At 38.0% G+C, this 24836-nt stretch overlaps 1 protein-coding gene across 3 annotated transcripts in view; it reads right to left on the bottom strand.

Moving 5' to 3' along the window:
• ZNF385B (zinc finger protein 385B) overlaps window positions 1-24836 on the bottom strand; it is a 408564-nt gene that overhangs the window by 11019 nt on the left and 372709 nt on the right. For all 3 annotated transcript variants that reach the window (XM_004577002.2, XM_058664687.1, XM_036493168.2), the window contains one exon: window positions 22534-22696. In XM_004577002.2, the coding sequence (XP_004577059.2) occupies window positions 22534-22696 (163 nt within the window). The remainder of the gene's footprint in view (window positions 1-22533; window positions 22697-24836) is intronic.

Raw genomic sequence — 24836 nt, forward strand, 5'->3', positions numbered from 1 at the left:
TGTGGGACATTCTTCTTACTCTAAATGCTGCAGTATGGGAACTCCAATTCTTTAAGAAAAAACAATAATTTGGATTTAACTAGATTAAGCTCCCTACATGTAGTCATGTAATTAATAAATGGTAGAGTATGTATCCAAACACAGATTTCCTAAACCTTCAGCCATTGCTCCCACCCGTCTTCTGTGTTGAGGAAACCTTAGGCTAAGCATGCACACTTTCAGGTATAATTTCTTGGACGTTTGACACTATTGAACAAAAGTGAATTGATAGTAATACCTTTGTATAACTAAGTTATAGGATGCCATGGAAAGCACAGTACATTATGTACAACACTTGGCTGACAGCTGGATAAACATGGCTGTTTCTGTAATAGATCAGAATATGTCACTCTTTAATATGTCTTTTTGGTATAACAGTTATTTTGAGAAACAACAGCCTGAAAATAGACTTAGCTTTCTATCTAAAGCTTTTATCTCTAAAGGAAGTGTTCCTGTGGAATGGAAAGCTATTCTAAATATCTAGAGATTCTTATCAATGGAGAAGGCACTGATTTAAATCAGTAAACAATCCTTGCCCAGGACTGGCCTTCCAACGCCTTTACCTGTTCCAGCTAAAGAGGGTACCTAAGCCTGAGTTCAAAGCCACTTCTTAGAGATGTATTCATTTCTGAGTATTTCCCATGTACATATAAGGTGCATTTATTAGGAAGCTTCTATTTTCCTCTTGATTATTTGTCTTTTGATACAGAGCTCAGGCCCAACCAAAAACTCAGGAAAGAGAAAATAAGTTTTTCTACTCTAAAGTTGGAACTCTGTGATTTCAAAAATACACCTCAAGCAAAAACTGGCATTGTTTTTATCTTCCTCTGAATTTTCACTTCTTGGTTCATTTCCCAAGAAGATTAACTGATACCCCGATAAAGTCACCAACTCCCTGTTGGACATTAAATTTTTCTTGCATTTTTCCTATTTACATTGTGCCTTAACTTATCAAGCTGTACAAATAAAAGCCACTGTGATGTTTAAATCTTCACCATTTCTCATAGGCCTTCAAACATCATAATAAGAGAGAATGACAAGATATAGGTATCTATATTTGAAGATACAAGGTAATATAACCATTTTGAAAATATGTAGGGCCCTGAGCGGTTCGCAGAAACAGAAGAACAATAAACGTCCTTCGGGACCAGGAAGGAGAGCTTTCTCTGGTCTGAACCTGGCTCTACCTCTGGACCCCCACCCTCTCTCGCGATGACCATCGGGATCGCTTCGAAAACCCCTCATGGCAAACAAACAATCATACAAACTGGAGAAACCTAAAATAAATAGACAAACAACAAAAAGTAGAGCCTGGAATCTGACAGGAAAGAGCTGGCGTGGATTGACTCATGCCTCGCTGGGTGGGACACAAAGATTAGTCACTCCTCATCATGGTGTTGGGAATTTCCCTGCACACCCCCCCAAAAAACAAACAAACAAACAAAAAAATGTTCAGCACCTTGTCGACAAATGTCTTGTTAGAGTTATAAGCCAGTCTAGATTACCCTAAAATCTGCTAAGATCAGCAAAATTATACTTCAACACAACAAATGGCTAAATACTAAAATGAAATAGACACGAGACAGCTGAATGGTACCTTATAGCCATTTTAAGGTATATAGCAGTGGGTTCTGTATATAAAACTAAAACTGAAATGTCAATGGGCTAGTCATAGGTTGTGGTTGAGAACTTGCTTTCTTTTCTTTTTTTTTTTTTTTGTAACATACTGGTTGCTCACAACCATGTCAATTCCATGATATTGCAAATTGCTGTTGATGTTATGTCGGGACTCTTGGGTGAATGGGATGATATTCTGCCAGCTCTAACAACGGACCAGAAATGGTCTCCCCAAGAGACTGTTCAACCCATCTGGACAATAAATAGCTGGACTTTATACTTGGTATATGTTTGCAAGGAAAGAATCTTGATTGAATTTGAACTGTAATACTGCATCAGGGTGGGGGAATCCACCAGGGGGGAGGGGCGTGGGGGGTATTCCCAGAGCCTATGAAACTGTAACATAATGCAAAATAATTAATAAAAAAAAAGAAAATATGTAGGGTTTTCAGCATGTTCTAAGGAAGTATCTCCAATAAATATTTCCTTCCTAATAATCATCCATTTACTCAAATAATATTCATTTAGCACCTATGAAAGGGGACTTCAGTTTCAGCTATCTAACCCCTTTTTTAGTTTTATGTTGTACATGGCTTCCATTGTACATCTCTAATTAATTAAGTATACCTTTCTCCTGTTGATCTGTTAGCTGCTTATTTCATTAATAATGTAATCAAATAGTCTGGTAGATTAAGAGAGAAATTTGGGTGAAACTTCGTTTGATTGCTGAGTCAGTGGAAAGGTAACCTGATTCATGTTTTCCTAAGATCATGCTGATTGCTCCAACGACAGACTTCATAAGGATATACACCGGGAGATTATTTAGGAGACGACTACAGTTGTCCATGAGAGAACAGACAGCTGCTTGGGCCAGCATGAGAGTAGCAGAGAACTGAGCAGCTGGTACAGAATATAGAGTTTAAGCTAGAATCAACTAGTTGGGGACCACATAATGGCTCAGTTCCCATTTGGGTGCCAGTTCTATTGTCCTGGCTGCTCTACTTCCCATCCAGTTCCCTGCTTGTGCCCTGGAAAAGCAGCAGATAATTGGAACTCTGTACCCGCCTGGGAGACCTGGAATAGGCTCCTGACTCTTGGCTTCTTATTGGCTCAGCTCTGGCCATTGCAGCCATTTGAGTAGTGAAGCAGCAGATGGAAGATCATTTTCTTTCTGCCTTTCCAATAAAAATAAACTCTTAATAATAATAATAAAGAATCAACTGGGTTTACTGGCTGATGACATGCATAACACAAGAGAAAGACAAGAATCAAGGGCCACAGCTATGATCCTGGCATGAAAACCTGACGAAGATTTCAACTAAACTTGAACTATGGTTTTGCAGCGGGGTGGAGGAACCCACCATGGGGGGAGGGTGGGGGGGAGAATCCCAGATTCTATGTAATTACAACACAATGTAATTAATGAATAAATTTAATAAAAAAAAAAAAAGAAAACCTGATGAAGGATATAATGTGCCATTTACTAAGTTGGAGATAACGATAGAGAAGATGCTAACAAAAAATTCTGGCCTTTGGGCCTGAAACACTTGGCTATTCCTAACTGAACAATCCCAAGCAAGGGATTTAAGTGACTGTTACTCTAATTTCTGTCATGTGCAAAATACTAGCATTTTATCATTGGTTTTAAGAACCCAGAATGTCAGAAAATTAAGGTGAGGGCTGCAGGTGGGAAAATAAAATGAAGTTGACAGTTTTGCAGGATATTTACATAATAAGGCCAATGTCTGATTTCTACCCCATACTTGGTAGCTGTGGCTTCCTAAATCCACACCATTTATTGCCAGGACCAGGCTTTACAAGCAACTGACTATAGCCAGCTTACCACAATTCCTGCCCATGCAAGACAGGGGCAAAAATGATCTTACTTATATTATTTTTGAGTGGTAAGATATTATTTGTCACATTATTTGTCATTGTAATTCTAAAAGAAAAAAAAAACTGTATGGTTTTAATATCATGTAACTTACTTTGAAATCAATTACTGTTTTTCCAAAAGAATCTATGAAAAGCTGTGAGCCTTGCTAATTGATATTCACTGATGTTTTTTGAAGATAGATATTCCAGAAAATAATGGAGCCCTCAACTTGAGAAAAACACTCAGGACCCCATGGCCACAACTTCCACAGATTTTTAATTTGTGCTTTTTGAAGACACTGAAGGATGCTGCTTGTCAATTTATACCTCTTTCATCCCTTTTAATATTTCTCATGGTACTGAAAAGAATTAGCAGATATTTGCAGTGAAATGACCACTGGTCACATGTTTTTCCCATATTCACAAGCAGCCTAATATGTCATCATTATACCCTCCCCCCCAAAAGCAAAACCCAAAACAATGCCTATATATATTACTGTTAACACTCATTAAACCAAGTTAACTCACTTTCATAAAGAATTTTGAAGTCATTCTCTCCTGCTTTATATTCCTCCTTTCTGAGTAATAAGAAATTAATGGATGTCAGTCAGAGCCTCTACATACCTAGTTCCTCCCAGTGTTGTGCAGTCTTGTAAGAAATGAAGCTGAAAAGCCCATGAGGATCTACACCAGAATTCCTCTCCACCAAAAACCAAATTAACAAAAACAAATAAACAAACAAACAATCCAAAAACCTAGCACTACAACCAGTCTGTATGTACACTGGTTCACAGCAAAGATGACTTTGCCTCCTTTGTCTCCTTATCTACACATTTGACACAGTACAAATGATAGAAACCACCAAGCGATGACAGATATTTTTAAGTCTGAAGTTGGATTCCATTAAAATAGTTAATGGCCTTGCTAAAAAAGAAAACAAAGAAGCAGTGCAGCAGCACATAAATTGAAGATGAAAGAGTCAATCTGATACCTTGCAGTTCTTTGCAAAACACAGTAAGAAAGGTACAGATGTTAGGAAATCATCACTGGATCTTTGGAAGTACAAAGAAAGTAGTATTTCTCTGTAATATAAAAGCATTGCCCCTGTCTACAGGAGTGGGGAGAAAAAGCCAACAAAGCTTATGACTATCAGCTGAAAGTTTGTCTCCATTTATTGGATGTTCTTCTTTTAAAAAATTATTTTATTTATTGAAAAGTAAGAAGCACTGAGAGTGAGAGAGTGAGAGTAAGAGAGAGAGACAGAGAAAGTGGAGGAGATGGACAGAAGAAGGAAGAGGGGAAATGGGAGAGAAAAGAAGAGTGCAGGGGTGGGAGAGAAATCTTCCATCTACTTGTTCACTCTCCAAATGGCCATGACAATTGGGGCTGGGTCATGCGAAAGCCAGGAGCCAGAAAGTCCATCCTGTCCTCCCATTTGGGTGGCAGGGGGCCAAATACTTGGAAACTGAATTCAAAGTGGAGCAGCTGGGACTTCAACAAGCCCCATTGTCACAGGCTGTGGTTCAACCTGCTGTACCATGTTGCCAGCCACTGTCAGAATTTTTTTTGAAAGGTTATGTGCTGAAAGATCTTGGACAATTTAGTAGTAAATGCAATGCACTCTTTCAAACACTTGTTCGGAAAGCTGAGATTTCTTGACAACACAATAATCACACACAATTATTTTAAAATTCTAAAATGCTATGTAGATTAGATTTACTTAAGAACATATGTTCGAGAGCATAAATTACTGACAAAAATGGGGAGAAAATGATTACACACATAAAATACACTTATCAGCCTCCAGTGGAAGCTTTATCCTTTTTCTTAAGTTCCCTACTAATCTTCCAAACCTCTCATTAGCAAACACCAAATTTCCTGTTTCTTGGAGAAATGCAGAAGCTGGATGGTTTCAGATTATACATATCCATGTTCCAAGTCATTCCCTAACTCAGTGCTCTCACGGGAGGAGTCTTCCATTTATCCTCTCTCTAGTGCTGAACCTGAAGTGCTGCGTGAAATGGCCTAGGAAAGTAGTGGAGGATGACTAAGGTCCTTGGGTTCCTGCACCTACACAGGAGACCTGAAAGAAATTCCTGGCTCTCATTGGTTCAGCCCTGGAAGTTGCAGCCATTTAGGGGTGAAACAGTGGGTGGAAGACCTCCTCTCTGTCTTTCCTTCTCTCTGTCACTCTGCTTTTGAAATAAAGATAAATCTTAAAAAAAAAAAAATGATCTCGGGCCCGGCGGTGTGGCCTAGTGGCTAAGGTCCTCGCCTTGATCCCATGTGGCCGCTGGTTCTGATCCCGGCAGCTCCACTTCCTCTCTGTCTCTCCTCCTCTCAGTGTATGATTTTGTAATGAAAATAAAAATAAATCTTTTAAAAAAAATGATCTCCCTGAGAACAGTGGCCAGGATCATAACAAACATTCCTTTTTACCAGATCAATGATTTTCATGTTTGTTAAGAAAACAAATCTGCCATTATTTCCTTTATTGGCAATACTACACAAACTTATGTGTAGAAAAAGCAATGTAATTCTGATAAATGTAAGTACAGCCAATACTACACAAACTTATGTGTAGAAAAAGCAATGTAATTCTGATAAATGTAAGTACAGCATGCACTTCTTTCCAGAAAGCCTAACACACATGTGAAAAGATGATTACCATCAAAGTATAGCTAACACTCTTGGCAAGTAAGCTGGCATCCTATTGTGTGGCAAGGATTCTCATGGAAGGACAAGTGTTCTCTTTGGAATTTTAGTAGAAGGCTTTCAACCCAACAACCCACTATGAAATATTCCACGTAGACAACACTAAATTCTGAATTACCACCAATTAGAAAATTTGTATATTTTGCAATAATGCTCTTTAAGAAATTCCAAGTCAACAAAAAATAATAAAAACAAACAAAAACCCATCAAACAAACAAACAAAAAAAGAAATTCCAAGTTACTATGCCATGTAATACCTTCAGTTTCCTCAGCTTTTTAAGTTACAGGAGTCCGTCACAGAAGATATTACTACAAAGGGTTTTTAGAGGTGGTGCCATTTGTGAGTAATTCAGATCCCAAAGACACATGATGTTACAGCACATGACCTAAGACCCTGGGAGTCCTTTGGTCACCTATTTAAGCTCCCTGAACTCAACACCTCATTCAGATTTAATTTAATTCCAAATGTTCCCAATGGTTACTCAGCATAATACACTACAGGCTGACTTATCTTAGAACACTTACTGGTCAGTGACTTTTTTAATTAGTCATAGGACTTTATGTTAGAAAATGTCTGATCTGAATTCCCCACTTACTGGACCGTCTTTGTGATTGAGTTGTCTGCATGGCTCATGACATTTTTGTTATGTTCCAGATGCATAAACTCCAAGCAGCCAAGGACAGGCATGGAAACTAGTTTAAAAAACTAGCTTTAAAATTCAGAGCACTAAACTGTTACCCACCAGTTTAATCTGATGACAACTTTCTATCATATTTATGTTTGACTTTCATCCTTGACTTTGATACCAATCTTGATAGCAGAGAAGACTGTGGACATATTAAAGTGAGTTTTTACCGATTTAGAATTTGCATGTCCTCACCTTAAAAAAAACATGAACATGACAATGAAAGCCTGTTCTTTTTACAGTTAACTTGGTCCCCTCAAAGTAAGATGACTCATATTGCAAGTTCAAAATGGGCCTTGCTTCCTCTACCTGAACTTTCATCCTGATTCACAATATTGCTTCTCTTTCCATCTGAAAGCCCATGTCCATCAGGTCCTGGCTGCTAGGCTTCACCTGGCAGCTATTTTGTGGTTCAGTGCAATGTCAGTCATTGCCCTCCTTGTCTGTACACTGTGTGGCAGCTGCCCTGTTGTCCCTTGAACCACTTGGTTGGAGATTAGAAGCTGCCAATCTCAGATGCACCAGTGGTGTCTCCAGATTTCTCTACATGGAAATCTGGCAGCCTGCACTCTATATCCATGAACTGGCATGGATATGTGTGAACTTGTCAGCTCCTCTGAGCACACACAAAAGAGGGCTTGTTTGCTAGAGTTTGAGTCTAATGAACAGCTTTCTCTTTTCTGTGTAGCTTTCCAGCCATTTGACTTGTACAATGGAGAAATCATATTTTAGCTCCTTTAGGCTGAAAAATTGCTCCCTATCCGATTTGTCACCAAGACATGTGAAACAGTTATTTCTGCGGCAGCTTTATTATGGAAAATAGAATAAGTAACTCATGTCCCTCAGATCAAGTTCCACAGGGAGCAGGTCCAGTAGAGATTTAAAAGCTGGGAATAAGATTAAAACTAATTTTCTAGGTGGAATGAGAAACATGTTCTTTTTTCTTTTGACGAAAAAAGGTTCACTTCTTGACAAGTAAGGCATTGGTATTCAGCTCTCCCCACCCTCCTTGATGCAGAGACCAGAAAGAAGTTCGGTTTTGGCATTCCAGGCAGGGTGAGGTGCACACACAGACAGAAGGAAGGTTAGCTTGAGAGCTACAAAGGAAACAGAATCTTTCTTTATCTAGTCAGCCCCAAAACATTACTGTGTATGGAAAGCTGATTGCTTCAGGCTGCTCCAGGCAGGCAGGCAGGAACCAGGCTTGTACTTTTTATGGACAAATCAGGTATTGCCTATTCTCAGAAGACCACACAGTTATTCAGGGGCCAGAATGCCAGGCATGAAGAAAGCTACCAAGTCGTAAAAAAGTATTATTAAAATCCAACTGCACTTCCACATTCCTAATCCAGCCTTTGTGCCTAAATTCCATCTGCTGTTCTATTACAAAGTTGTCAAAATGAGCTTTACATTTGAGATCTACTGGTTATGGGGATAAAGTCTGTTGACCACAGCAAGTCAGCTCTAAAAAGTGATATAAATTTAGGATCTGCACCGCCAGATAGGTTTGCCTGGATTTCTTTCCATGCTAGATTTCTCAGGAATGTTTGCGACATGGAGACATCTGATTGCGAGACTATAATCATAAGCTAATTGAACATGAAATGGGTATGGAATTTCATTGCAACCTATATGCCTTAGAATTACCTTGTATTAGATATACAAGGTTTCTTGTATATAAATTTTAATACCCCAGAGGAAGTTATTATTGAAAAATACAGCATAGGGAAAGTAGTGGGGAAAAAAAACCCAAATCCTGTTATACTACACAAGAGATAACTAAGGTGTCTATGGACCTCAAGGGACCCATGAACTTGTATGTCAAAGAACATATTTTCATTTGCCCTCATTTTGAATTCAAACTTAATATCTATTTCCATTATGAATGAAGACAGCAAATTTAGAACTACCCTATAACTTTGTCACAAACAGAAACCACATATTCATCAGATATTACAGCTGGTATAGAATGCCTGACTATTGCTAATGTTTATCACCAAATGACAGAGGGAAGACCTACTGTTGCTTCTACTGGTCGAGCATTGCCACTTTATTATTATAACAAAAAGATAACAAATGCATCTAATTACATGTACTTTCTTTGTAAAATTGTACTTTCGATTTTACAAATTTAAAACTTAGTGTGAGAATAGCCTGTTTTCCAGAGGACTCAATGGTACAAAAAGAGGTAAAGAACCTCTGTGTTGAAATCCATAACTTCATTGACTTCATGTCTGTTGTTCCCTAGTATATCACTCTTACCAACATCGTATGTTGCTTTCCTTGTCCTCAAGTGCCCCCTCCTTGCCTTTCATGTTTTATACTCTGTGAAGTACTGACTCCTCTGATGAGAATCTCCGTCCTTTCCACCCTCAAACCAGAGCTCTTGCTTGCTGACTGACTTCTTGCCTATTGGGCACAGACAACTTACACCTCCTGCTTGCCTCTTCTAATACCAGTATATGTTTTTCTCTTATCAAGCTTGTCACCAGTTGTTGAGTATCTACCCATTCAAATAGCAGGTTGCCATGTGGGCAAGGTCCAAGTCTGTGTAGTCCTGTCGTATACTCAGTGCCTTGAATGATGCTGGGTATTCAGAGGTGTCTCCATAAATATATGAAAGTAATCATTTTTTTATTGTTTAATACACTTGGTAACTGTCTAATGTATTATCTTTTATTTTTATATGGTTCCTTTATTTATACTAAAGTTGCACAATATAAATGTTTTAGTTTCCCTGGTATTGATTATCTTGTTTCTGTTGTTCATGAATACAAACAGTGCTACAATGGGTATCTTCATGAATAGTTTTTTACTTTTCTTGCTTTCTATTTACAGTTTTTTTTTTTTTTGGCATAGAATCCAGGAGGAGGAATTAGCAGATCTAGTGGCATAAACCTTTTAATGGTTCTTGACTTATTTTATAAAGTTGCCTCCCCAAAGTGTTTTTTTCCATTTACAATGCCCAAGTCATATAAGCAGAAAAACTGTTAATGAGTTTCCAAAATACTGTGCTTAAAAACATCTACTGGATATTCATCATTATGTCTTTTGCACTAGTCAAAGGATGGAAAAGATAGGCAAATCACATTTACTACATTTAAAATGCAATCTATTAATTAAAATATTGAGTTTTCGTATTTGCTAACAGAGAAATAAGGTCAGAGATACTTGCTAGAGAAGAAAAATTATTTTCACAAAGAAGGCCTGTAGTTAAACAAGAAGAAATCATAGACTCTGACAATGTTTAAATATTTCAAAGCAAGAAATTATTTCTACTACGATAAGAAATTCAAGTATTTGCACCATTTCATATCTAAAAGAAAACAAAATAAAATGTATGCACTAAGGCTAGTGCTGTGGAGCAGCGGGTTTAGTTATGGCCTGCATCCCACGTGGACCTCAATTTGAGTCCCAGCTGCTCTACTTCTCACCTGGTTTCTGGTTAGTGCACACCTGGGAAAGCAGCAAATGGTGGCCAAGTGCTTGGACCTCTGGCACCCAGGTGGGAGATTCAGAAGAAGCTCTTGGCTTCAACCTAGCCCAATTCTAGCCATTGCAGCCACTCGAAGAGTGAACCAGTGAGTAGGTGCCTCTCACTGTCTTTTTCCCTTGTTCTCCATCCTCCCCTTCACTCTGTAATTTTGCCTTTGAAACAAATAATCTTTTAAAAAATATATGGGCTAACAATTTTTTTCTTTTCATATTTACTGACATGTCAGGGCCAGAGTGGACTTGTCAGGTAGGAAGGAATTTCTTATCCAGATCACACCCTTTCCCCTAATCCTTTGATGTCAGTAGTTAAGCCTGAGTGGGATGCTTCTCCATGTACAGCTCCCACATTTCTCTCTCAGCAGATGGCATGCCCCTACATTCAATACTGTAGCTGTCCCATAGCAAGCTGTCAACCTGTGAGGTGGTCATCCATCTTACTGAACAAGGAGATACATAACAATATATTCTCCTTCTGTCCATATTTCAGGGAGGGTACCAGATCTTCCTACAATAAATTTCACTTAATGATATTCATTTAATATACACTAACTATGTGAGTACTGTGTGCAAGAGTTGCAAGGGAAATAATGCATGGGGCACAGATGCCCACAGTGTGAAAAGTACATGAAAATGTGAGGGGGACCAAGAATGTCCTTCTACAAGAAGATCCTTCTACATTTAAATGCCTCACTAGGAGAAACAAGCTCACCAGCCTTAATGTCCTGGAGTGAAAACATAATTTCAAATAATCACTACAAGGCAATAAAATAAGCACATAAAAAGGAATGTTACCACAGGTCACTGTTGCATGGCAGCAGGGCATGAATTGATCACAGAGTCAAAAGAAGGACAGGGCCTGGGAAGTTCTTTGATCCAGTGGCTGCTTTTTATAGCTACTATTTATTGAGTGTCTGTTACATGAGAGGTACAGAGCTGGGAACCTTACATTTGTCAGCCCAATAATCCTGATGACAGCACTAGGAGGTAGGTGCAATGCTCCCATTTTATAGATGAGGGAGTAGCGCTGCAGTGACCATGACTTGGTCAAGGTCATATGTGATCAATGAGAAGCAGAGCTAATCGGTCTGACTTCCAGTTTAATGCTCTTTTTACCATGCTATCGATACAAAGTAGGTGTCACTGAAATGATGCCTTGGTTAATAAATCCTTACATACATAGAACTACCCACAATTTGATTTTTTAAAAAAATAACTGGGTAAAAAACAACATACCAAGGGTTAGTGTGGTGGCTAATGGGTAGTGCATCTGCCTGTGGTTCTGCATTCTTATAAGGATGCCAGTTCAAGTCCTGGCTTCTCCACTTTCAATCCAGCTCCCAATAATGTGCCTGTGAAAGCAGTGGAGGATGGCACAGGTGCTTTGGCTCTCACATCCATGTGGGAGACCTGGAAGAACTCTTGGCTCCTGGCTTTACAGTGGCCCAGCTACAGTCCCTGAAGTGTCAACCAGTGGATGAAAGGGTTTCTCTATATCTATATCTCTATCTCTATCTCTATCTCTATCTATATCTATATCTATATCTATTTCTCTTCTGTCTCTGGAACTGCTTTTCAAATAAGTAAGTTCAAATCCTTAAAAAAGAAAACCCACACCTTTCTGAGATGTCAGATTACAGAACTGTTACATAGTGAAGAAAATTTCAGCTTTCAAAAAAGAACGAGCAATAAAGTCCAGTAATCTCCATTCATGTTGCCCTATCAAAGTCATGGATTTGTGGGACAGCCTGGGTGAGATTCCAGTCTTGAAGCTATATCTTATCTGAAGTACTCTGGACCACTATTTTTCCCTCTGTAAGTCTTAGGTTCCAGTGTCCTTCAGGAGACTGCTAAACAATCATTAAACAATGCATATAAACTGCATGGTAAAGGCTGCTCCACCACATTAGTATTGCTGTGCGTTTATCTACTTTCTGCTGCTAGGATACCATAAACTAGTAACTTACAAACAACAGTTGTAAATTTCTCACAGTTTTGGAGGCTGATGCTGGCTTCTGTGGGGCCCGTTTTAGTGGAAGGGCAAGCAAGCACATGAGAGGTGAGAGGAAACTGGGCCAAACTCACCCTTTTTATCAGTTAAAGCTCTTGCATTTTGTATGCTTCAAAAAGTCATCACCAGTGGACACTGCCCAGGCTCAGTCTTTGTACCCTCTGGAACAGTGGGCTGGGCTGTACAGGGGCCTACTTGACCTGCAGAGAAGATGGCTAAGGAACTCTGTGCCAAGATGTAGGGATCAGAGACCTAAAACTCTGGGCAAGAAGGATGTGGAGGGAACCCCAGGACTGTTTCCTGAAACTATTATTCCCTCCAGGATCGCCAAGCTTATGTTGGGCATTGCATAGTAGATTTTTGGATTGCTTTTAGGTTCTTTCTCCCACTGTCTTGATGAACAGTACCTGGCTCCCTTCTAGACACAGGAATCTCTTTAGCAAACAGCCACTTGCCACTGTCTTCCCTGTCTTAGTGTCTCTCCTGAACCTGCTTTTTGTACTTTTTTTTTTTTACTCTTTATACTCTTCATGACTGTCACAAACAAATCCATGCTTCCCTCTTAATTATAGCTACTTCCTCTCACAATGCATTGTATGTAATGAACAGTAGCCACTGAGATACTTCTTTCATCGTACTTAAATTCTGCATTCCATAAAGTCTTAGGCTATAGAACCAATCCTATTAAATTTGCAGCAAGCATAGTCTTTAATCCAGTCCCCAATTCCTCTTTGTTCATTTCATTCTGACACCTCATCAGAATGACCTTTACAGTCATGACAATTTAAGTCACCCGTAAGAAGATTCAGGGTTTCTAGGTAGCTCTTTTCTCTTTTTTTGAGCTCTAAGTAGAATTGCCCTCAATGCTGTATTTGCAGTAAGCCTGGTTTTTCCCTACCTGCTTATCCAGGTTTGCTAGTTTCCACTCATCACTCAGGCCCACAGCTGCTTCCATATTTTGAGGTATTTGTTATGTCAACACTTCCAGGTGGTAAATTCTGTATTAGTCATGGCTGCTCAGAGACTAAACCAACAGAGCATATGTGAAACCACACACACACAGACACAGTACCTAAAAAGGTTAATGCAGAAAACGGAATGAAAAAATAATGTTGGTGCAAAACACCCAAATCTATGATATCTTTGTTTCATCTTATATAATTCTACAAACATCCTGAAAGCTGATACATGTGTATGTGTTGAGTATTTAGCATGCACACATGCACTGTCTCTTTCATGATTATGAAATCCACTCATTTATACTCATCCCCAAGGCCAGGTCCTCTGAAAGCTGGAGAGCCTACAATGCCTCTAGCACAGTTCAGCCCTAGTCCAAAAGCCTGAGAATCAGAGAAGCTGAAGGTGCAGTTCTTAGGCTTAGGCTGAAGGTGTTTGAGCCCACACAACTGTTGCTGTCAAGTCCTGAGGTCCAAGGCCAAGGAGATTGGAATTCTGACGTCCAAAGGCAGAAAGCAGAGACTGTTCCACCTCCATCAGACACCATGTGGTGACCTTTCGTATCCATTTCTATTCCCTCTTGGCCCCAGGAGACTGGTGGTGCCCATAGACACTGAAGGCATAAAGTCTCCCACCCAGTACTCAGATTCACATACCAATCTGTCCTTAAATACCTCAGAGAAACATTCAAAATAATGCATTGGATTCTTCTAAATACCTTTAATCTGAAGTTAATCATCACATGATGCTAGAATTATATTTTACATGTAAGTCTAACAAGTTTGTGTACACTTTTTTAGACTTCAGCATGTGAGGACCAACATCATATAAGATCACTGACTGCTGTGAAGGGCAGATGCCATTACTCATGAAAGCAGCCACAAGAGATGGCTAGAATAAGACACCAATTTTTAATAAATAAAATAAGATACAGCCTAAATAAATAGAGATTAATAAGATAAGGTTCAAATAAGGAGGACTAAAACTCAAAAAAGAAATGGAAAGAACATCAAAATCAAGCATATCTGTTATTTCCATTTTTCAAATCTCTTTCAACAACCATGTTGTTTAAATCACACACCACCTCAGTGATATGAAGAGAACATTGTTTCCACTTTGTGGATTAAAAAAAGGGGGGTACTGCCCCAGAGTCACAGCTAGTTGCAGGAGCAAAAATTATAGGGAATCACCATTAGATTAGCAGCAGAAGCTTTCATAAAAACCTAACAGGCCAGGGAGGGATCTAATAATATAATACCCGTTTCAAAATCAAATAACTGCCAACCAAGAATACTGAACTAATGAAGTTATCTTTCATAAATGAAGGGGATAGAGTTTCCAAGATGAGCAAAAGCTGAGGGAATTCATCCTCACCAGGCCAGTCTTACTATGCTTTTGAGAGTCCTACATGCAGAAACAACGAAATATAAGTTCCATCATGAAAACATTTGAAAGCACAAAATCCACTACAAAAAGAAGAAAGGATATTCAAAATAAGCATACTAAAAGTGAATGAACAATTCTTAGTAAGATGTAGAAAATAAAACAAGAATATCATAATCTCAGGGTGTGCTTCTTGAATACAGCTGCCATTAGCCACGTGCAGAGACTTGAAGTAAAATTTACCAAAGCATTCAGTTCTTTAATAACATGGAAGATATTGCAAGTACAGTTGGACAAATTCATGTTGGACAACAAAGATAACAAACTATTTCCACCATGACAGAGTGCTTTATTGCATAGTGATGGATGATTGAAATGAAAGTACCAATCCATTACTGCATGATGTCATGCCTGGTGTTCATTTTCTCAGAGAAAGGCACTGAGGGATAGGAAGACACTTCAGGAATGTTACAATGAAAAAAATTTCAAACTTCATACTATGAGGCTCATTTAGCATGACATCAGACTATGAGCATCACCAAATTTAGGGTCCAGAATTCCCCAAAATGTCTGGCAGAGGTGCTCCTTGCACATAGAATGTGTATGTGTTTGAACACTTCTATTTGATCATGCAGTCATGTCAGAAAAATATGACACTGCAAGGTAATTCCACCTGAAGCAAATGAGTGGAATGTCATTAAAATGTAAGTAATAACCTTTGTTGAGATATCAAGGGCATTTATGTACATTTACAAAATTATTCAATGTGCATATAAAGTTCTCTTATATTCCTGGATATTTTCAATGCAGAATTAGTATAAATAAATGCAATCAAAAGAAATGAATACTAGTTAGAACGAATATATTTGGAGATTAGAAAGGCTTTTGATAGTGATATAAGCCTTAAAACGAACTGCTTTTTAGAATGGCGTATAAAATATCCCTCATAAATCATAAATTAACAGGACTTTGGTAAACTATGGATTAGTATCAACTTTTGGTTCAATTTCTTTAGAACAATGCTAGGATATAGCTTTCAAAAGCAAGTAAATGAACAATAGTTCCCAGAATTATTTTGAAGCAATATTAAATGCTCAAAGGTTTCACAAGTTAGTTTCCAGAAGATGATAAAACACTTGAGAATTATCAGCCTTGCCTGGCACGATGCTGTTGTCAAATTCAAGGTGCATAGGCAATGATGGAGGCAGTTCTATTTTTAAAACTGACTTTGAAAGTCCTAATGATATATGTACATTTCATGAAAACATTAGCCTTGGTATAATGGTCTGTTCTCTTTAGACAGATGGGACTCATTTATGTTCAACATGATTGTATCCCAGGACTTCAGACTTGAGATGTTTGTCATAAATACAGTTAATCTAATATTTTATGAGCGACATTAAATCTTGGCCTCCTGGATTTGGATAAATTCAGCCTAAATTTATGACAGTGCCTGTCTGTAAATGACAGATGTTGCCAGAGCAGAAAATGTGCACTTTCTTCTACTCAACAGCACAAGGTCTTGCTGCTCTGCAGACAGAAGGGGAAGAAAAGACCGTTAAGAAGACCTTGCTGGCTAATTGATGGAGTCCTGTGTCAGTTGGTAGAATTGAGAAGCTGTCATTTGGAAAACTTGGACCCACTTGTAACAACGCATAAAAACCATGAAACACACAGAGGAACACATAAAGGTGATGAGGAAAGAGGTTCCATTTGTATGAGTATCTTTGGGAGAAAAAAAAACCTTTTAGACAAAGTTGAAAATGTACATTTGGAAGGCAAGAGGGTGACCATCAAAAGTTACACAGCAACTTTTGCAGGAAAATAATAGTGATTTACAAGTTGATAACTACTCTGAGTTCACACCTCAGGAATGGGCACCATGAAAAAGTGCAAGAGGCTGAAAACAAGGCTGAGCAGTTTGGAGGTTCTTTCTACATTCTGTGTTGTCCCATGTCCCCATTGATCATGAGTATGGGGTAGAGTGGAAATCTTTGAGACAGAAGGATTTAAAATGCTACTGAAGATATGTTCATGATAACCCAACTATACCCGCCTGGAGGCAGGATAAGACTTGGGGATGCCCTCTCCCAGTGCTAACCTCTATCTACACTGTAAAGTCTACCACCATCAAGCCAGAGGCATTTTGCCATTTACTTAAATTGAGTCTTATCAGTGAAATATGCTCTTGAACAGATGTGTAACTCATAATCATTACAGTTAAACATTACAAAAAATATCACATAAGAACTTACAGATTATCCATAAAACCAACCTTTAATGATGCTTTCTTCCCATCTCAGTTCCTATTGAAAAGTATCAACGGTCAGAAAATAATTTAAAATATATGGTCCCATTCAGTAATTATAGTTTTAATTTAAGAAATTATTATATTTACGAGAGAGAAAGAGAGAGGGACACTCTCCTTCTATCTGCTCGCTCAATCCCCCAAATCTCACAACAGTCAGGAATGCAATCAGGAGCTCACACATGGGTGGTAGGAGCCCAGGTGCCTCAGCAATCACCACTACCTTGTAGTGTCTGTACCAGCAGGAAGCTATAGTCAAGAGCCAGAGCTGGGGATCAAACCCAGGCACTTCAATGTGGGACACAACATCTTTCCTGGTGTCTTTACCATCAGGCTAAATGTTCACCCTGAATTTATTAAAAAGTTGTTCAGTGGTTTCTGATATTTTTTTACTGGAATATCTGCATTTACTCCTCCAAGTCTGGTAACTTTGTAAGCAAAGGGAATAGTAAATATGGAACAAGAAGCTCTGAGTTGCTTTCCTGAATCCACTGGATTTATATTATTCATCTGTTGTTATTATTTGGGAGAAGCTTAAAGGTGATGGTTATATATGATTATAACTGATATCTCTTTATATAACACATAGTGAAAAATCAGTAAAAAAAAACACTAAGAAGTTAACTGAGGTCAAGAAAATGTCTTTCTGTTCATAACCGTACACTAATATACGAAAAGTATATATATGTATGCTATACTATTTAATATAGATACTAACTGTAGAGTGTGGAAATACTGTTTGTCACTTGAATGAATAAAGGATGGATGTTAATTTCAGGACTTCCTATAATTAGGTATTGAAAGGATCATATAAAAACTGTACAAATTTAAGGTATTCCTATTATTATATTTCAAGCAGCATATGTTGATTCTACTACCTTTGCTTTTAATTATACATATAAATGCACCTGCGGCCTTCTGACTCATTCTCTATGCTTTTATTTGTCTAGACAGCAGCTGAATAACTTTAGACTAGAAATTTAGTTTTCTCCCACCTTGAAATCTAAATAATTCGTAGAATCAAGTGTTAAAGCCTAGACATCTGGACTACTGGCTTGCTATAACAAATGTCATCATCAGGTTTACAGAGTGTTTCATTATTTGTAAGAAACAAGGCTTTTCAAAGGCACTGTGGTTTTTAAACTTCCATTGGTTGTTAAATGCTGTCACAAAACAGCTTCAGGTTGATGGATGGGATATTTTATTGCAGGGATATGTGGTATCACATGGCTTTGTAACACTTGAACTTCAGGGAGAAATGTGAGAGGAGTATCTGGCCAATACGTTCTAGCTATCCTCCTGAAGCTGCCTAACACTTGCTGTGTTTTGACCCTAATTCTATCAAAGAACACTTCTCTTCCCTCCCACTAGGTTTGGAACTCCCACTGATGCATCATTAAAAGTTGGGCCAGATCCTAGGAGACCATAAACCCATTTCTTTAGAGTTTACATTTAGGTCCACCTCAACCTCTAAAATGTAAATGAAACAGCCATTCTTGCTTAACTGCCTTTATGAAACATATTTGATTTTGAAAATATCAAGGAGCTTTTTAGTAATTAGAGTTTCTTTTATTGTGGTTCACATCCATTTTGTTTATTGATCCAAAAGAGGAGGTGAAAAAAGCAAAATTGTGATATCCTAAAGTTTCTATATAGTATAGTTTTCTTATAACAAATATGTTTGTAAATTACACAGCTCCAAATGCAGTAAGGGCCATATCATGTCTTCAAGTTTAGCATACGAGAGAGGTGCCAAAACAGCAGGTAATAAGACTTTCCTAGCTCACGGAAGACTGTGAGATCACTTCTTAGGATAACTAATGTGTGTTCTCGAGGAGTTGTGAGATGTCATCTGTGGGCCTCACACTCCTTGTCAGACACTCTGAAATCATACCTCATCTTCACTGATGTTCAGTAGATCCCAGGAGGCTATTCTCCCGGAAGATCCCTTCCTATTCAACTGGATATGTTTTCTTCAAAATTTACTATCATTTTTTAAAAAATTATTTATTTTTATTGCAAAGTTAGATATACAGGAGAGAAGGACAGACAGAGAGGAAGATTTCATCCCCTGATTCACTCCCCAAGTGACCTCAATGGCCGGTGCTGAGCTAATCTGAAGCCAGGAGCCAGGAACTACCTCCAGGTCTCCCACACGGGTGCAGGGTCCCAAGGTTTTGGGCCATCCTCTATTGCTTTCCAAGGCCACAAGCAGGGAGCTGGATGGGAAGCAGGGTTTCCAGGATTAGAATCAGCACCCACATGGGATCCCAGCATATGCAAGTCAAGGACTTTAGCCTCAAGGCCACCACACTGGGCCCAAACTTGACTATCATTAAATAAGAGTCTGGTGCTAAGCAATTGTGCTAAAGCTTGAATTAGCAAATCCCCTGGATATTGTGAGTTCCAGCAGGTTTGACATCCAGCAGCTGAGGCATTGAATGATGAATGTTTTCACTTTTCATTCAAAAACCTAAGAGTCACATAGATACTACTTAAGCCCACTCTACAAGAGCGCTTCATCCAGAAGAAAATGACCAGTATTAGGCAATTGCAATCTGTTGAGGTTTGCCCACCAACCATGAATTTTCACTGACTGTGATTTTAAATTTTGGCCAACTCCTTAGATTCAACGTTATCTGAAATAAAACATTTAGATCAACTCTTTCAGTCACCATTCCTTTTCCCATTCTTTTCCTTGCTACAATTTACTTAGATCGATTATGAACAACTATTTTTTTGTGTTCTTTTTTTTCTACAATGGATTTTAAACAAAATGAAAGTCAGCTGACAAAGCAACAGAAACTTTTCAAGGATGTAGAAACAGGTGGTTCGTAATATGCACTTAGACTAGATTTCCCATTACAGAAAGTTTCTAATTCTCTAACATGATAATTCTATAAAACCACTGTGGGAATTCTTACTTAGAATCTACATTCAGTTGGAGGTAACAAAAGAGCATATACACATTTAGCAAATACAGCCAAGTTTATTTTTAAATAGTGTCATCTTAAAAAAAAAAACAGTGACTTGGATGTTTATTGTGTGGGTGTAACAGAGTTAAATATTTAATGAGAATTACTATTTCCACCAAATGTGGAGAAACAAATAATGAGTTGTTAAATACTTCACTGATTTTGAGTAAGACAGCATGGAAAATGATGTAAACTCAAAACGCAGGTGGTTTTCATGACTTAAATATGGACACTCATAATGGTGAGTGACAGCACTAGTGTTAGACCACAGGGGCCACGAATGGAGGGTAAACAGGGAAGTGGCAGAGCGAACGGTAAATGCCAGATTTAAAACTGCCATGGTATCTACAAAAGAAGACATACTAAGTTGAGATTTATATCATCTCTCTCACAGTCATCCCTCAGTTTTTTCTGGCATTTAATTTTCACACCTTGTTTATTACACTGCTATATTTGATTTTGAAGTATTCCAATTGTTCACTGGCAAACATGGTTGTTTTAGAAGCCTCTATGGTTTCACTGAGTACCAGCATTCTAACGTTGGAACAAAATCCACAAATTGTTAATTTTTCTTTTCAACAGATACTCAAGGGGCACCTTGTGGTTAAAGGCATGCTGTGCATATAAGCCAGCCCCTTTGTTTGGATTCTCTAATTCCATATTTTTCTTTCCCTCAGTTTACCCTCTAATCTTTGACCCTTTATCTTTCTTCATTTTCTTTTTTCCTCAACTTTCCTTCTCTCTTCAATGGTCTTGAGGTATTTGATCAACTATTCTTTCATTCACCCTTCTCTACTTACACTTTTGGCATTTTTTTTCCTGGCTCATTTTTTTTACTTCTATCCCTAGAACCAATCCTATTCCCAAACTGTAAGTGGAACACTGAGCATTCCCAGTAGCAATGTGAAAAGTTTCTAGCACTTACCAACTGTTCTGTTAGCTCAAGTCACAGAATAACTGGAAATAATGGAATAACACTAACTTCCATTATGATTTTATCATCTTATGCATTTGATAAGATCTTTGGAAGCACACTGTTTCACAGAGCAACAAGAGCTTTTAACAGATGAGATCCAGTAGAAAGTCAGATGATGGATCCTGTTTTCCAAATACTGGATGACCTCCAGCAAGCAACGGCCATGATGCAAACGTTACCATGATTTTTAATTTTATACATTGAAGTGATATTTGATGTTAAGATTTGTTAGGTACATGTTAAAGATTGGTCACATATTAAAAAAAACTTTTTACTTTTGGAGGGGAGAAATAATACATAATAACTCAGCATTCATTATCTCTTCATCGTATGAGATGACTCAGTGATTCTGGTCCTAAGGAACAAAAAGATTCTATTACCATGTTTGGGTTAGCTCACTCCCTTTAGGCTGTAGCGCTCTGGCAAGCCAGCACTTTATGGGGCCTAACCAAGGATACTTTCCTACATAGTCTTTTTGTCTGACTAGATTTTCTGAAATTTCCTCTTACAGTAACAGTGAATTTCCAGAGACAAGCATTTTAAAGGCATCTCCTCAAATTTACAATGATTTAAAGATCAGAAGAAATAGAAGTGCACATGTTTTCCACGAAGAGCAGATCCCTAAACACAGAGTCAAACATAAGGGAAAAGGACATCTCGCTTTAAGCTTCATTTATTAGACACTACAGCTCAATTAGCCACTGACATAAGAGATGTGGAGGTGAGAACATACTACTAAACAGCCCAGTTTAGGGTTCCTATGATTTTAAAAAAAGACTTTCTCTTCTCACTGAATAAGCACACTCAGAAATACTGCTGATTCACTGAAACTATGAAATACTGACTCTTCATGTACTTCCAGCAGTAGCTCATGTCCAATTACGGATAAAATTATGATGTTAATAACTTCATGACTTTATAAAGGTTGCCTTGAAATCTATGAGTTCATCTGTTACTCTGAGGGAAGTTTCATGTAGCTATTAAAAAGTTAAAATCTTTAATTATTTAAAACATTTTTAGATTCATTAGTAATGCTACCCTGAAAAAATCAACCACTTTCACCTTAACTCACCTTCACTAGGATAAGATGCATAAAACATGTATTATAAATAAATTTAAGAATTCCTTCAATTAAATAATATACGGTAAAAACATAAACAAATAAAATGAAACAATTAACAGCATCTTAGATCTGTTTCTTGATTTTTGTCTAAACACGTTGTTACCAGCTTCTACTTACTTTCATGCATATATACTTATATATATATTTACATACACACATATATATATTTGAATGTATATAACAACATGAAATGGCAACATATCAAAGGCTCAGATTTCATGCAAACACATAGTTCCTTTCCTGTGAAGGAAGCATATTAATATTACAAAATAAATCATGGAGAACAACATGCAACAACTAAGGGGAGAAAAGTAAGGTGAGGGGAGGGAGGCAGGGGTAAGCACAAGGAACATAAAGAACAAAAAGTGTCATTGACCTGATTTGTCAGAGCTGTTGCCTGTGATTGGAGTGATGGCGCAGCTGGGGCTAGCCTTTGCGCTGTCCTTGGAAGAAACCATTTTGGATTTATTTTTCGTTGCCTCTAGTGCTTTGACCTTCTTGGCATGTTTACTTCCTTTGTAGTGGGCCTCGGCCTGGCTCTACAAAGGAGAACAAATCAGGCTCATTTTTTTTTTTTTTTTTTTGCTTCTTAGAAACACCACAATGGATGATCATGCAAGAAAAAGATACATTCAGTCATAGGCACCACGGACATTATACAACTCATCACTTGACTATGTTTCTAGGATTCAGTGAAGCAGCACACCAATACCAATGAGGATTCAGCATACTCTAACCTTTCTATGTAACACAGAAGACTGGAATCTTTAAAACAAAAACTAAATATTATACGAGCGAGCGACAAGATTGGAAACAATTGTGATGGCAGCGAGCTTTGTCTGCAGGGTCCTTCCACTGCTGCCCATTGTGGCGACTTTTCAAACTGTTAGTTACCACTACTGTGAGTGTCCAATTAATGTTTGCAGACATGGCCATCCACAAGCGTACCCTTTTCAGCTAAATACCTATCTGCCTGTGTCTACTTTCTTTTAGGCTATGCTCTGAGACCAACCAGTATGACAGAAACAACACATTAAACAGGTGCTATTGGCTGGAAACAGTGGCATAGTTTCAAGAGGTATACACGTATTTCATGTACAAGTCTGATGATACCAATTATAAGAACAGATAATAGGAGCCATAAAGGAGGTGAAGACAGGCTTTCTTTCTGATCTCAAATGTAAACAGTTAAGTGTTAATTTCCTTAAAATTAAGAATGTTAATATCAATACTAGACCAAAAGGAGGGAAAAAAGCAAGACAAAGAAACAAAAACAAGTTAAAACAAAGATAGAATACATTTAGTTCATTTACTGACATTTGAAAAGCTCAGTCATTAATGTCTAAACAAGGTTTTCTAAAATTTTGACATATAACTCTAATGGACACATTAATAATAGAATCTAAGTATAGCTAATTCAATTTCTTATTGCATATTTTCTGAAAAATATAAACATGTGATTGGCAGACAAAACATACATGGTTTATTAGCTAAAATGAAATGGATGATAAATCTTATAAAAAACAAGATGAATTTTTGTTAGAGGATTTTTAAGGTCTTCATATACCTGTGTGAAGAAAAATGATTATACAAATTTTTCCATTCATTTTTCTCAGTAAGTAGATCAAAGGTGATAGTTGTATATGCATATATGTGTGTGTGTGGGGTTGGTGAGGGGGAGTGTAGAAGTGATAATGGGTAGAACAGATTCTGTATTTAGCAGTCAATGGGCTCATAAATACATGGTGTAATAAGTGTAACACAGGGCCATCCATACGTAAAAATCAGCAAATATAGGGAACGATGCATACTATAGAGGACATGGAAAAGAAGAGCATTAATAATGAAGAGTTTCTAAAATCAGTAACTTTTGATTTTACTTTTAATAAAACAGATACATGTGAATTGGCAGACAAAAGTATACCTGCAAGAATGATACAGCTCTGAGGATATAGGTCTGAGGAAAGAACTGAGATTAAACGTTCCAGAGCAGGGAGAGGTCTGCCTGTAAAGGGGCTTTCATAGGCCTCTTACTAGAAGACCTTCAACACGAGGTCAAAGATATCAGATGTACTGCTATATGAAATGACACCAGTGTGATGAAGTTATTTTCAAAGGTTTATTTGTATTTTTATTTGAAAGGTAGAGTTACATAAAGAAGGAGAGACACTGAGAGAGGTCTTTCATCTGAAGGTTCACTCCCCAAATGGTCACAATGGCCAGAGCTGAGCTGAGCTGATCAGAAACTGAAAGCCAGAAGCATCTTTTGGCTCACCATGTGAATCACCGTCTTCTGCTTACCCAGGCCATTAGCAGACAGCTGGATTAGAAGTGGAGCAGCTGGGACACATACTGGGGCCCAGAAGGGATGTTAGTGCTGCAGGTGGAAGCTTAGCCTACTATGTCATGGTGCTGGCACTGATGAAATTTGTAATCTAAGGCATACTAATACAAAAATTTCAGATATTATGAGAAACCAACATGCACTCCTATGTTCATAGCAGCACAATCAGTAATTGCAAAAACATGGAAACAACCAAAATGCCCATCAGCAGAGGATTGGATAAGAAAGCTATGGTTCATCTACTCCATGGAATACTACTCAGCTATTAAAAAAAACAAAATGCAGTTCTTTGTGGCCAAATGGGCCAAACTGGAAGTCATAATGCTAAGGGAAAT

This window comes from Ochotona princeps, chromosome 5, assembly GCF_030435755.1.
Source record: "Ochotona princeps isolate mOchPri1 chromosome 5, mOchPri1.hap1, whole genome shotgun sequence".
In the NCBI taxonomy this organism is placed as follows: domain Eukaryota; kingdom Metazoa; phylum Chordata; class Mammalia; order Lagomorpha; family Ochotonidae; genus Ochotona; species Ochotona princeps.